Below are 15,016 nucleotides of genomic sequence, written 5' to 3' on the forward strand. Positions count from 1 at the left end.
TCACCTTTTGGACTGGAACACAAGTGTGACTCCTTGGTGCAAAGACTTGGTGCCAGTACTGCCAGCTTGGGATGGGGCCCCAGTGCTGGATGGGGCCGGGAGGGTTGCAGCTATAGAACGACACAGTCGCGGTGCAGGCTTAGAAGTATATACAGTTTATTTACAAAGAGTGCCGCGTTCAGCTGTTAACCTGTAAATAATTCTTTGGGTAGAAGTAACCACAGACATAGAGAAACATATGAGTCAGTTAAATCTGACTCACACATCCATCATGTTAGACAAGATAAATCATTTTGTACAAGACCAGTAACCCTGATGTGTGTGATGTTTTAAATAAAAACACAACATGGGGAACTGGGCACACCAAGCTGTTGTGTATTCAGCAGTGGTGGTGGGGAGCTTCAGCTTCTCCCTCTATTGGGAACACATTGGTCATTTGCTCCCCTGATCTCTAGGGTACATGCCCCAGAGACGAAACCTCCAAAGAAACTCTGCCCTTCTGAGCCTAGGGACCCAAGAAGCAGGGTGCCCATTTTTCATTTCAGGGAAAGTGGAAACGTGACTCAATTCAAGGCTCTGAAGCGTCTCTTAGGAGAAGAGGGAGTTCCAGATCGAATATGACCTGCAGGCAGGCCAGGGCTTGCCCCTTCCATGAGTCTGACTGAGGCAGCAGGATTGGCAGCAGGTGCCCATCTCCATCTGCCCACTGGTCTCCGCTGCTCTTCTCCTGGACTGGAAGAGAGGATCAGAGTGGAAGAGGAAGTGTGGAAGAGAGTGTAGACATTCTAGCCCACCAATCTTCTCTCCTCCCCCCTTTCTTTTCCAATCCAGAGAGTGGGAGGATTTGAGGCTGGCACATCACCAGGTAAGGCGACAGCAAATGGCACACTGCCTCAGGTGCCAGGGGAGGGTCCTGCTTGTTGTTACATCTTCTCCTCAGAAGAGGGCATTTCTCTCCCCCCCCCCCAATTTTTCAGTCACCTTTTGAGTCCAAGATGCAACCTGAGTGGAAGAACAGTAGAACCACCACAGAGCCACCAGAAGGAGCCACCTTTCCTCTTAAGCATGGTGAGCCCTCTGGAGCAGCTGAGGAGAAGCTTGCAGATGAAGCCTCTTTGCTTGCTTCTTTTACAGGGGAGCCAGAGAGTGGGTGCACACAGGTGAACTGGGGGGCAGGATTGGCCCTGGGTCTTTGGGAAAGGCGGCTACAGGGACAACAGTGCAGCCCTTCTGGCTTAAACTATACAAGGGGACAAAATGGCTCCCCAGAGGACCCAAGTTCTAAGCACAAGTAGACTGAGAAATGCTCCAAGGGAGGGAGGGGGTGCAAGTCATTATCTCCTTCTTCTCACAATCTGTTGTTAGCAGCAGCAGCTGTGATTTTGCTATAAGACAGGCAGGAAGTGTGATGGAAACCAGCTGCCTTTCAACACGACCTGCTGTGGTGCAAAAGGCTTGGCTTACACCTGTTTCACAACCCAGGTCCTCTGCAGAAAGACAGCGGCAACTGGGGCACTCTGCTGTTACAATGCAAATGCCTCAAGCACCCAAAGCCTGAGGGCCAGTGCTGTGTGCCCAGCACCCCTCAACCCAACACGCTGTCGTTGAAAGCGAGGCAGACCACGGCCTTCTGGTGCCCGCTGTACTCCCTCTTGATCTCGCCCGTCTCCACGCACCACAGCCTGGCCAGGTTGTCCGAGGAGGCTGGAAAGGGAATGGAAACACACTGTAGGCAAGAAGCATCACCAGGGTAGCGAGAGGGTATCGCCACTGAAAGGTATCAGGTGGCCCTTATTGAATTGTCTGATGAAAGAATGCAACAAACCACCACTTGGGAACCACTGTGTTCCCAGTTCTTACTTGCCTTGATCACAAACGCACAGGCTGATCTCAGGAAAGGCACCCTGATCTACTCCCCTCTACAACACAACAACCCTACAAGGTATGACTGAGCTAACACATCAAGTGTTTTACAATGCAAAGCTGTAGCAGTCAGGTCTCTCTTTCCCTGCACATGCCTGATCTCGTCTGATCTCAGAAGCTAAGCAGGGTCAGGCCTGGTTAGTACTTGGATGGGAGACCGCCTGGGAATACCGGGTGCTATAGGCTTATACCATAGTCTTTTGAGACTGAAGGTTGCCAAACCTCTCTTCCAACACAAAACCTGTGTTAATTTGCTGAAGCTGCGTTGGTAACAGATGAAGCACTCACTTAAAACTGTTTATATCTGCAAAGGGGAGAAATTTTAAAAGTGCAGTTTTCAAAGGACAAATACACTGACCACAGCAGGAGAGAATCCCTCCCAAGATGACACACAACACCTACGGCTGACAAGCATTTCATACACAAAATGTTTCCAAAAATTAAAATCTACTGATCAATTTGAGTGCACCTTTTTAACTTAAAAGGTTAAATTAATCAAAATTAATCCAGAAACTCAACGTATCAGCCAATGAAAGGTTTCAGCCTTATTAATTATAATTTTTGCCGGGGGGGGGGGGAGGAGAAAGAATGTCACTGGGATTTTCCATGTCATGTGTCACAATACCTCAAGCTCAGTGTATCTCTTGACTTGCTATAGGCAGGGTGAACAGAAAGCAGGCTGGAAGGAGTTTCTGCCTCTCAACCAACAGCAACTAAAGGGCTTTTTCCCCTGCTAATCATCCCTGCTGAAACCAAACCGAAAAACCAAAGGAGAGCCGGCAAAGCAACTCACCCTCGGGACAGTTGGCCCCTCTCCACTCACCAGTGACAATGTATTGAGAGTCCCCTGAGAAAGCACAGTCCCACATCCAGCCACGGGAGGTCTCCCCAGGGTTGTTGCTCTTGATGCTGAGCTCAGTCATGAGCGAGAAGTTGGAGGTCCTCCAGATCTTGCAGGTCTGGTCAGCGGAACATGTTGCCAAGAGCCTGGAGTGGGGAGGAAGGCCAGGGGTGCGGGGAGAACACAGTTCAAGGGGTCAGGCAGGGGCATCAGACTTGAAAGAGCACAGCATTGCAAGCCACTCTTCTACACAGAAGAAGAACGGCCTCCAAACAGCCCCTCTGAAAAGTCACATCAACATGACAGTGGGGCCAGGCAGGCTTCCGTGGGAGGGTCATTCCAGAGTAGCACTGCCACAGCTGCACAGCCCCTCAAATTCTGTGGTCACAGTGCAGTTGATAGAGGAGCCTGGAGCAGTAGCTCAAATGTGCTGGAGCACAGAGCATGCCTCAAAGAACGTACATTTAAGTATACCATTTGTATCCCGTCTTTCTTCCATCATGGAATTCAAGAAGGCATAATAATAGCCCTGCTGGACCAGGCCAAAGTCCCATCCAGTCCAGCTTCCTGTATCTCACAGTGGCCCACCAGAGGCCTGAGAGAGTATACAAGACAACAAGAAGCCTGCATCCTGGTGCCCTCCCTTGCAGCTGTCATTCAGAGACAGCCTACTTCTAGAACCAGGCAGCGGCACATACCCACCATGGTTTGTAACCTGTGATGGACTTTTCTTCTGGAAATCTGTCCAATCCTCTTTTAAAGACATCAAGACCAGACGCCACCACCTCATTCTGTGGCAAGGAGTTCCACAGACTAAGTACACACTGGGTAAAGAAATATTTTCTTTCTTTGCATAGATGAGGTGCCCACAAGATCCCCCATCCAGACCTGCTGAGCTTCAGTAAGGCTGCTGTATCGTCTGTTGCACCAGTAGTAGACCGTGGGTGGTAAACTGGATCTGCTCAGTTGACAGTCTCAGCCTATAGGAAATTCTGGACAGTCGGGGCGTTTTGGCAGTGGAACAGACTGCCCAGGGAGGTGGTGGATTCCCCCTAACTGGAGTTCTTCAAGCAGAGGCTCAACAGGCACCTGTGGATCTAGGTTCTAGGAGGATTTCCTGCCACAGGCAGGGGGGTTGGACTAGATGACCTTGCAGGTCCCTTCCAACTCTAGGGTTATTTGATTCTAACCCTGACAGGTATATGGAATGCTGTAACTCAATCTAACCGACACTCTGGGTTCAGCCAGCCCCCTCCACTCACACTGCTCAGCCCCACTCCATGCGCACACTGCTCAGCGTGAAGATTTCTACAGGGCCAAGGGTGAGGAAATTGACAAAATAATGCATGGCCTACTCACGTGGAGTCCGGGCTAAACTTGCACTGGAGAGCATAACGGTTGTGCGCAGGAATCTTGGTCTTTGGGATGAGCTGCGTCACCTCGTCTCCGATCCCACCTGTTAAATTCCAGACATAACAGTTGCCCTGCAGGGGAATAAAGAAAAAACTGAGTGTGTGGCTCTCTGGAACTTGGGGGGGGGGGCACCTGCCAAGGTTGTGTGAAGTCCTGCTCTGCTTACAATTACTCAGTTCAGGCAACAAGCCAAAAAACCGTGGCTCAGAACTGCCTGCTAGGATGATCTGGACACACAACAATACAAATATTGTATTTGTAAATACAAATACCCTGAGTAAAGCTACAGGGTGGGGATTCTAAAACAAAACTCCAAAACTGGCCAGCAGAGCAGCTCAAGGCAATCAACTAAAGCTCCCATTTTACTGATGAGGAACACCAAGGCAGAGGAATAAACGATTAGCACGAGGGTCAGTCCTGTGGCAGAGAACTCACAAATTCACTGGATACACTCAAGCAACTGGAAGCAAGGAACCCTTGCTGAACTCTAGCAAATCACCTAGAGATGCAGCAGCAGATCACGGTCTCCCCCTGTCATGCAAGCATGACACAAGCCAGTACCCCCCCTTACCGAGCTGTTGACGGCGGCCATGTAACTGGCATCTGGGTCAATGTGAACAGAGTTGACGGATACTTCTGGCTCCGGGATGAGCTGCTCATTGTGGTCTGTCTTCAGGTCCCAGATGTGAATGGCTCCACTCTGGTCCCCCACGATCAGCTCGGCCTTAAGCAGGGTAGAGGTACAAAGTTACTCCAGAGTTGCAAGCATTTGCGTCTCCTTTATTCTTTACCCAGAATGTAATCAGACTGTGGAACTCCTTGTCACAGGATGTGGCGATGGCATCTGGCCTAGATGCCCTGAAAAGCAGATTGAGCAGATTTATGGGGGAAAAGTCCATCCCAGGTTACAAGCTGTGATGGGTTTGTGCAACCTCCTGGTTTTAGAAATAGGCTGTCTCTGGATGCCAGGAGCAAGGGAGTGACAACAGGATGCAAGTCCCTTGTGGACTTGTGTGCTGCCTGATGCATCTGGTGGGCCACTGTGAGTGTGATGGCAGAGAACAGCACAAGGATGGGGAGGCTTCCCAGGCTGGTGCACACAAGGGAGAACTGGCATACCTGATTGGGATGCAGGCAAACACAATTGATAGGTGCATTCACTTGGAAAATGCGCTGGCACTGCAGGTTTCGGGATCTGGAAACAGAATATGCACCAGCGATTCAAGTGAACCCAAGACTACCCCACTGATTCCCACAAACATCTTTCACCCCAGTAAGAGCCAAAGCACCCTGCATGGACTAGGAGTTCAACTCACCAGCCCAAATCCTGCACAAATCTCACTGCTACACATGCATGCAAGAGTTTCTGCTATCTTGCACCAGTGAATCACACACTTATGTGAGGTCTTTTTTACGAAGATGCAGCTTACATAGGCTTGTCAGGGTAATAGGGATCTTAGAGCAGTAACAGCACAATCCTAGGAATGTCTACTCAGAAGTAAGTCCAATTTACTTCAGCAGGATATACTCCCAGGCCACTGCGTACAGCATCACAGCCTGAGATCTGCATAATTTTAATTGTGTCTTTTTTCCAGAGTCACAATTGGAGGATTTGGCTTTTGCAGCAGTTTGCCAGCTTTAGGTCAAAGGTGTCCCATCCTCCCTTCATTCATCTATTCTTTCTCCTTTAACTTAAACATGCTTAGAGAAAGAAGGGAGGAAAAAAAACACCACAAAGCATTAATGAGGGCTAGAAACTTGCTTTGAGAAGTCAAGAATTCAACTGGCATGTCTCTGAACTCAGTGGAACTTCTTTCAGGAAAAAAAAAACATATTGAGAAACACAATGACTCAGTTCAGACAACTGTATGCATATCTTGTGACTGACCTTCTATCTCTGGGCTGTTTCTGAAATGGTGCACACCTGCCTTCTCCCAGAATCACTGTTCAGCCATAGTCTGAGCGGTGAAGCCATTCCCTTGTGGATTATAAAAGCTCCTGATCTTCTTTGACAATCATCAGCCCATTCCATGATTATCAATAATCATATTAACATGTTAATCCTGCACCCCTCCTTCCTCCAAGGAGCTAGGGGTGGGGTAGTAGGTTCTTCCTGCCCTATTGCGAGGTATGAGATCCATTAGATCTTTTCAAGGAGAGCACTAAGGCCCACCTGAGGTCCCAGATCCGGGCCATGCAGTCTTCGCCCCCCGTGTACATCCAGCGGCCATCTTCATGGAACCCGACAGAGGTGATGTTCTTGCTCACGCCATTGTAGTTGATGACAGGGTTGGGGTTGTTGGAGTTCAGGTCGTACATGCGGATGTGCTGGTAGCCTGGGAGGAGAAACATGCCAGTGCCTGAATAGGCATCAGAGACACCGGGCTGCAGAAGAATGGCTGCATTAAAGTCAGCTGTGCCAACAGGATAGCAAATGGAAACAGAGTTAGAACAGACAAAAGGAAATATTTCTTTACCCAGCGTGTCATTAGTCTGTGGAATTCCTTGCCACAGGATGTGGTGATGGCATCTGGCCTTGATGCCTTGAAAAGGGGAATGGGCAGATTGATGGAGGAAAAGTCCATCACAGGTGACAAGCCATGATGGGTATGTGCAACCTCCTGATTTTGAAGTAGGCTACCTCAGAATGCCAGATGCAAGGGACTGGCACCAGGATACAGATACCTTGTGGTTCTTTTATTATTATTATTATTATTATTATTTTAATTTTTCCAAAAATAAAAATAACAAACACACATAACACATAATACAATACATACAATACATAAACACAGTATTAGAGGGTGCAAGATATCATACGTCACTATAACTAATAAATCATTACACATTTCCTAATCCAGTTTCTCTTCTACGTTAGCCTCTTAATATCATTTATCTTATACTTTTACAACTTTATTTTCAACCAAGCATAAAATAATTTTCATTACTCAACCTATATCGGTTTCACTGTTGATCCAAGCTCTCTAAAAATCTGTCAATTTCCACCACATTCATTATTTTCTCTACTAATTCTCTCTCATTGGGATCTTCGTGTCTTTCCAATATCTAGCATATAAAATCCTCACAAAAATTAATATCATAATCTGATATCTAACATATTAAATTCTAACAACTTTTAATATCCTAATGATTACATATATCATTTCTCTATCTACAGCATCCAAAATTAATATATCCTCATGACTAAATACACAAACATATACGTAAATATCCAAAACAATATCACCTAAAATTAATTCTAATTCATTAAAATTATCCTCTAAAATTCTAACATCTATTGATATCAAGTTAACTAAAATTTTTATACATATTCCATATGAACTATAATATAAATTCTCATTGACATCTAATAAACTTTAATTTCTAACATACAAAATTAACACATTACTGTCTTTCTTTTTATCTATTCCCTTGTCTCCAACTTAAATATCCACAGGTCTGCCAAATCTCTTCTCTTCTCTAGACTTTAACTTTCCATCTTTTTTTTCTAATAAATTTCACATGAATTTCTCTTAACAGGATCACAGTTTAATGTACTCGCCCTTCTTGCTAAATCAACATCTTGATGAGTCATCTCCTTCACTTGATCATTCCAATCTATGTCAGTTGGTTGAAGTATTTCTTCTTGTTTCACTTGATCAATCCAATCTGCATCACTTAGTCGAAGTATTTCTTCTCCTTTGCGGTCTGGTGACTTTTGAGTCTTTCTCTTCCAAGCTATCTCCAATAACACTGTCTCTTCCAATTGTTTGTTTTGTCCTATTTCCAGTGTTTTGGCTTTATCTTCCATTTCTTTGCTCTTTTGTTGATCCTCTCCTGTTTGTTGCGTATTAGACTCATTTGTCTGTTGAATTAAGATTTCCAGGCTAATTTGGATTTGTAAATATCGATTTGCTTGTTGCTTTCCCATTTCCAATACTTTTTCCATAATCCTTTGTTTTTTCTCATGTGATTCGGATATAACATCTTTGAGTTGCACACTAAGATCATTTAGTTGTGTAGTTAATGCATCCAAACTAGCTTGAACCCGCAGATATTGATTTGTTTGTTGCTGTCCCATCACCACTAATTTCTCTATATTGTCTGCTTCCATTCTTTCTCTTTCAGTTCCTCTTGTGTTAGTTTTCCCAAGCTGGACTCCGTGGCAGAAGAGTTCCTAACATTCGCTCCTTTTCCTGTCATCCTTTTTTTTCCTGCTTATATCTTCTTTCTTCTTACTTCACTTGTCAAGTTCTGTTCTTGTAGTATCTTTTTTAGTCCATCAGATGTCCCTGATGTTCTTATTTCTGTTGTTTATATTTTTTTCTATGTCAACCGCATTCCTTTCCAGGAGATAATCAAAGAAATGTAAACAATCAACCACTTTTGTAAAACAAAAAAAAATGCAGGTCTCCAACCGCTCTCCACAAGCTCTCCACAGGAAAACGAAACTGAACACTCCACAACAATAATTGTATTCCAAGGCGGTTAATTTGTAATCCAACAAATTTTAGATTTATAAAGTTATGCACATATTTCCATAACAAGCTCTGCAGATCTACTCCAAAGCTTCTTCTCACATCAACAAACAAATACGCAGAGAGAAAGCCTCCCCTCCTTCCTCTTCTCCCAGGAGGGGGAAAGCCTGCCCCTCCTTCTCCTTCTCTCTGGCAAAAGCTTAATCAGGCAGTCAATTAGTCAATTAATGCCAGACACATACAACACTCATTTGCTTCTTTCAGCTTCCTTCCCTGCCTGGAGCCTTCTGCTTAATTTCAACATTGAATCCTCACCATCACCGACATTGATGGCTGGCTTCCCTTGGAGAAAAAACAGTCCCTGGCTGGACCCTTCTTCTCCGAAACCGTACACCATCTGTATGATCAAGGCCTCTCCTGGCCACTGATCCTTGGATCTCATCAGACCCATGATTCTGGGAATAGTGTGTTTTCCAAGAGCTTTCCAGGAGCTCAGAAAAACACGGCTACTCAGCCATCTCAGGCCCCACCCCCTCCTGCAGATACCTTGTGGTTCTGTGTGCTCCCTCAGGCATCTGGTGCGCCACTGTGAAATTCAGGAAGTTAGACCAGATGGACCCTTGGCCTGAGCCAGCAGGGCTCTTCTTAAGTTTCTTAAGTTCTTATGAGTTCTTGAGTCACCTGACACAACATGGGAATATCATTACAGCCATCAATAAATTATGCAGCATCAGGTCTATGATCAAGAGCCAACCAGCCAGCTGGCTGCAATCCCTGGGCAAAACACACAGTATTCTTGACCTGACATCAGGTTTGGTGCCAAGCAAAGGAAGGACATTCCGCTTAGGAGGAACCACAACCACAAAGGGTTCACTTGCACAATGCTTGGGCAGGCTGCCCTTTAAGTGCCCTCTTCCCAAGCTGCAGAGGGCTTTCAAGGACAGCACCAGCCCTCCAAGCACACAACTCACTCTCTTCCCCAGTCGTCAGCTTGTTTCACTTTTTATTTGTCAGTGTTTTGACTTGACAGTTACAGTTCAAGTCTTTATTAGGACCACCCAAAACATTACAGAAGACCAAACAGGCCAAAGGAGCAGACGAAAGGATTTCTTCACCCAGTGTGTGCAATTAGTCTGTGGAACTCCTTGTCACAGGATGTGGTGATGGCACTAGATGTCTTTAAAAGGGGACAGATTTATGGAGGAAAAGTTCATTTCAAGTGACATGCCAGGATGGGTATGTGCAACCTCCTGGTTTTAGAAGTAGTCCCTCTCTGAATGTCAGATGCCAGGGAGTGGCAACAGGATGCAGATCTCTTGTGTGCTTCCAGAGGCATCTGGTGGGTCACTGTGAAATACAAGAAGTTGGATCAAGTGGGGCTTTGGCCTGATCCAGCAGGGCTCTTCTTAAGCTCTTCAGTAAACAGTGAGCTTTTGAGTATCAGAGGAAACTTTATCAAAAAGATGGTAAGAAAAAGGGTGGTAAGGAAAGGAAGGTAAAAAAAAATCTAAAGATTTTTTTATTTAGAAGATTTTACACTAATTTTCCATGGCTCAAAGCACCATACATAATAATGAAAATCTAATTTAAAATAGCTGAACAAAGATGGAGTTTCAGAGCTTTTTCACAGACTCAAAGCAATCACCAGAAGAAGCGAGATGGTTTCGATACACACACATTGAGCAGCAAAGCCAAAAGTGGGAAGAACGAGATTGAAACCACACTCCCCACAACATTTCTGGAAATACAGAGACTCGAATTCTGAACCCCCTGGGAAGATGACTTACGCAAACCTACCTGCAGCAGCTATCATGCTCCGGTCAGGAGTGATCTCCAAGGCATTGACTTGCTGGCAACCCAGGTTAAGGAAGATACCCACAGGCGGAGATGAGCCGCAAAGCCCAAGTCCAGCTCCAGAACCAAAGTCCATTTTCCCAAGCAGAGCTTGCACACAGAAAGGATACAGAGTCCTGGTGCTGGACCGTTCGAGTACAGATGCCGCTGTGGGCCTGCCAGAACCGAACGGTGTGGTCATAGCCAGCAGTGGCCAAGATGACTGGGTCACTGCCCACCGTGCCCTGGGCTGTGTTCATGGCTCCCGTCTCTAAGGGTACAGAAAGACTGAAAGTGAATCCCAGGTCAGGAGTCCATTTTTCCCCCACCTGTCTAGTCAAAGGGTGGATCCTCCCTTGTGCCTTGAAGAGGTCATCTCCCCTGGTCTCTGTCTACCAAAAGAGGAAAAAGAATCAGCATCACCCAGGGATGAGATGGAACATGGAAGAGAGAGGTTCAAGTCCCACCTCTAGTCACTGGCTGGCCTTGAGCACATTCTCTGCCTCAGCATGTAGACAACTGCAGCCTGCTAACAAGAATCCCTCCTACCAAAAGAGCAAAGAGGCACCTTTTCAAGTGCTGCTTATCTTCTATTTACCAGGGGGAGAGCAACTGTCCCTCTTCACCCCAGCACAGTATCTTTTCCAGTGGCTGCTGCTGGTGCTTCTTCTGCATCTTTTTAGATCAGCCATTTTCAACCACTGCACCGTGGCACACTGGTGTGCCACGAATGGTTCCCAGGTGTGCCACAGGAACTTGGGAGAGGGTCATTTATCAATAGGACCATTGGGGGATGTGAGCCCCCCATTGACCGCACAGTGTCCCTTGTCAATTGCCAAAAAACTGATGGTGTGCCTTGAACATTTTAGTGCCTTGCCAGTGTGCAATGAGACGAAAAAGACTGAAAATCACTGTTTTAGACTGTGAGCCTCTTTGGGATAGGGAGTCATTTATTTATTTGATTTGCCATGTAAACCACTTTGCAAACTTTTTTTGTTATATTGAAAAGAGTTATATAAATATTCTTAAGAAGAAGAAGAATACATGGTCTTCTACTTTCAGAACCTTTCCACCAAAGTCTGCTCCCAACATTTTTTTAAAGTGCAACATTCACGATGTCTCCAATGGTGGCCGCTGAGAACATCCACAACTGTTCTGTGAGATTACATTGCTGGGGTGAGGGAAGCTGAGCTCAGGGACTCAGAGTTCCTCCTTGTCATGCAAAAAGCTCAGGGCCTGGCAACGTCTCCAGGAGTAAAGACCCAGGGAAAGTGCCTACCCCATGATCTGAGCAGTCCATGCTGAGCTCAGTGGACTAATGGTCTGAGTCAGCGAAGACAACATGTCCAAGTGTGCACAGCTCCAAGGAGCAGGCCACTTAACTAATGCTTTATGACAGGGGTGGCCAAACTTGCTTAATGTAAGAGCTACATACAATAAATTTCAGACATCTGAGAACCGCAATATTTAAGAAGCATTTAAATTTTGAAATATATATACTCAGCACGAACATTAAATTTATGTTTTAATCCAGCAGACTCTCAGTTTATACCTAGTAAATCAGCATTTATTATTTATTTATTACATTTATATATTATAAAAAAATTTATTTATTATTTTATTAGTTTTATTTATTATTTTAGCATTTATTATATTTATTATATTTATTATTATTATAATAAATATAAATATAAATATTTTTATAATATAATAATAATATAATAATATTAAATATTATTTAATATTAAATAATAATAAATATTATTATTTATTAAATAATAATAATAATAATAATAATAATAATAATAATGGTATTTATATACCGTCTTTCTGGTCATTGGATTACTCCTCTGTCTTTATTCAAGGTTGTTCACATAGACAGGCTATCTCTAAACCCCCGAGGGGATTTTTACAATCACAGAAAGGTTCTGTCTTTCAAGAACCGCACAACATTTCAGATGGATCTTTCACGGTCTGGTATCACTTCTGGCCCCCAGTTGCCTCCCGTGCTGGCTGACAAGCCGCTCCTTCATCTCTCACTTGAAGGGCAGCCAAGAGGCTTCTTCACTCACACCAGAGAGCAGGTGGAATAACTCAGGTCAGTTTGTCAGCTGCTTCAAGATCTCCCCATTCACAGAGCTGTTGGTGGCCTCAAACTGGCGACCTTCAGATGTTATCTTCAGGCTAATGGAGGCTCTACCCGCTAGAGCAGGGGTGCCCAAACGCCTCAAGGAGGCTCCAGTCTCCAGTGAACCTCTGGCTCACAGGTGACTTGCTGGAACCCACACTGGCCTGATGCAACTGCTCTCAGCATGACGGCCAACTGTTCGACCTCTCACATGAGCTGTGGGATGAGTGCTCCCTCCACGGCTTGCTGTTTCATGTCTGTGATGCAGCAGTGGCAGCGAAGGAAAGGCTGACCTTGCTTTGTGCAATGCTTTTTATAGGCCTTGAGCTACTGCAAGACCTTCACTCATTCATATAAGTTCCATCCATTTATGTAAATTTAATCAAATTTGAAAAGTAAATTAATTCTCCCCCCCCCCCAGCTCCTGACACAGTGTCAGAGAGATGATGTGGCCCTCCTGCCGAAAAGTTTGGACACCCCTGCTCCAGAGAATTCCTGCCCTATTTCTCAAATGGTGGGTTGTGAGCCAATTTCTGGTGGGTCATATAGCACCTAGCTCAGCCACCATTGAAAACACAGAGCTAAAAATACAGGGCAGGCTTATGTCTCTGGTTTTACTTCAGTGCTCTTTAGCTACCACAGCAATCTATGTTTATGTGATGGAGACAGTACATGGACAAGGTGGGTGGGTACAAAGGTGGGTCACGAGCCAATTTCAGGTGGGTCACACAGCACCTAGCTCAGCTGCCATTGAAAATATAAAGCTAGAAATACAGGGCACAGAGGTGCTGGGCAGGGTGGGCGCCCAGTGGCAGAAAAACCTGCTGCTTTGCCCTGAACAGGTGGGAAGATGGGATGCTGGCAAGGGGGGGGGCTGTGTGGTTGGAGGATCCAAGTCTGTGTCCTGCTTTGATTTCTGAGTTGAAATGTTTGAACTCCGAGCTATGCAAAATAACAGCAGTGCACCCTGCGTAATGGGCCCTTTGGCTGATCGTGGACTGGGTTTGAAGCCTGAATTGATTGTGTCACGTCTGGCCATGACATCACTTCCAGGTTAATGGCGTCACTTCTGGTGGACGCCGACAGACTGAATTCTGAGCTCTGCAAAACAACAGTACGAGCGGACTGTGTCATGGGACCTTTGGCTGACTGTGGCTCAGATTTGAAGCCTGAACGGATTATGTCACTTCCGGCCATGACATCACTTCCATGTTAATGACGTCACTTCCAGTGGGTCCCGACAGACTGTCATTCGGGTCCTGGTGCTAAAATGTTTGAGAACTGCTGTGGTAACCGATTACAAAGCTTGAGCGTTTCTTACTTACCTTTCGTATTAACAGTGATGCAAAAAGGAGCTCAGCCAACCTATTTCTGCCATCCGCACATTACAGGTCAGAGAGCCGCGTGTGGCTCACAAGCAGCGGTTGTGCCCCCCCCCCGCACCTGATGAGAAATGCTCCACCCTCGCCTGACGTGGAGCACACAGAATGTCACTTGCAGCACATGTGCGCTGCTGGGTTGCACAGAGTGCCATGTGCCTCCTGTTGCATGCTTGGGTGCATACATGTGCGTGTGGACATGCACATACATGTGTGTGTGTGCATGCACATGTGTGCGCGCACATGCACATACATGTACGCAAAACACACAAGCATGTTGCAAGCCACACATCCTCAGCCACAAAACCACATTACTTAAAGTGGGGCCTCTCACTCCCCTCTGCAGGAAGTGCGGGGCCAAACTAGGGGGGGCCCTGAAGGTCAAGGGACGGGGAGCGGGGGGAGCCACTTACCTGGAGAACCGCAAAGGGGAGGCAAGGCAAGCCGGCAGCTCTGCGCATGCGCAGAGCCACATCCGGACTCCAAAGTGCGCCTGCGAGTCGTGAGGCAGGACGCACGCGCACAAGAAGCAGGGGGCGGGGTTAGTACAGAGAACCATAGAGATCGGGTACTTTAGCGTAGACTGCTCTGAGGCCCTTCGTTTAGTCATGGGGAGACAAGGCGGCTGCCTGCCCCTGCGTCACTCTAGCACTCACGAGTCTTTGGTGCGCGCCCCTAATTTTGTGCCGCTCTAGGATTTTTGCAAGAGAAACAACAGCGCCCCCAGCTGTGGTGCAGGAGTTGGAAGGGTGTGCGCTCTGGCGAAGCATGCGCAGTGGAGATTTTCTCATTAATTCATGGAACTCATTGCCACAAGGTGTGACGATGGCATGATTAGCTTGGGTGGCTTTGAAGGGGGCAGCCACCTCCAAGGAGGACTACAGCCTCTGGAGCTCTGGTGCTCCTTGGGGGTGGCTGCCCCCGTTAGAGCCACCCAAGCTAACCATGTCATCCTTACACCTTGTGGCAGTGAGTTCCATGGATTAATGAGAAAATTCCCACTGCGCATGCGTCGCCTGAG

At 46.3% G+C, this 15,016-nt stretch overlaps 1 protein-coding gene and 1 pseudogene across 1 annotated transcript; one reads left to right on the forward strand and one right to left on the reverse strand.

Annotated features, from left to right (window-relative positions):
* Positions 1–139: 139 nt before the first annotated feature.
* Positions 140–14,463, reverse strand: MLST8 (MTOR associated protein, LST8 homolog). The gene is made up of 9 exons (XM_066640586.1): positions 14,409–14,463; positions 10,620–10,759; positions 10,453–10,504; positions 6,351–6,513; positions 5,297–5,372; positions 4,749–4,901; positions 4,124–4,248; positions 2,747–2,910; positions 140–1,704 (listed from the first exon to the last, which is right to left on the reverse strand). Exons 2-9 carry the CDS (start codon positions 10,746–10,748, stop codon positions 1,586–1,588), a joined length of 981 nt encoding a protein of 326 aa, XP_066496683.1. The 5' UTR covers positions 10,749–10,759; positions 14,409–14,463; the 3' UTR covers positions 140–1,585.
* Positions 1,992–2,109, forward strand: LOC136633803 (5S ribosomal RNA; annotated as a pseudogene).
* Positions 14,464–15,016: the final 553 nt, after the last annotated feature.

Source organism: Tiliqua scincoides, chromosome 13 (genome assembly GCF_035046505.1).
Source record: "Tiliqua scincoides isolate rTilSci1 chromosome 13, rTilSci1.hap2, whole genome shotgun sequence".
Taxonomy (NCBI): Eukaryota; Metazoa; Chordata; class Lepidosauria; order Squamata; family Scincidae; genus Tiliqua; species Tiliqua scincoides.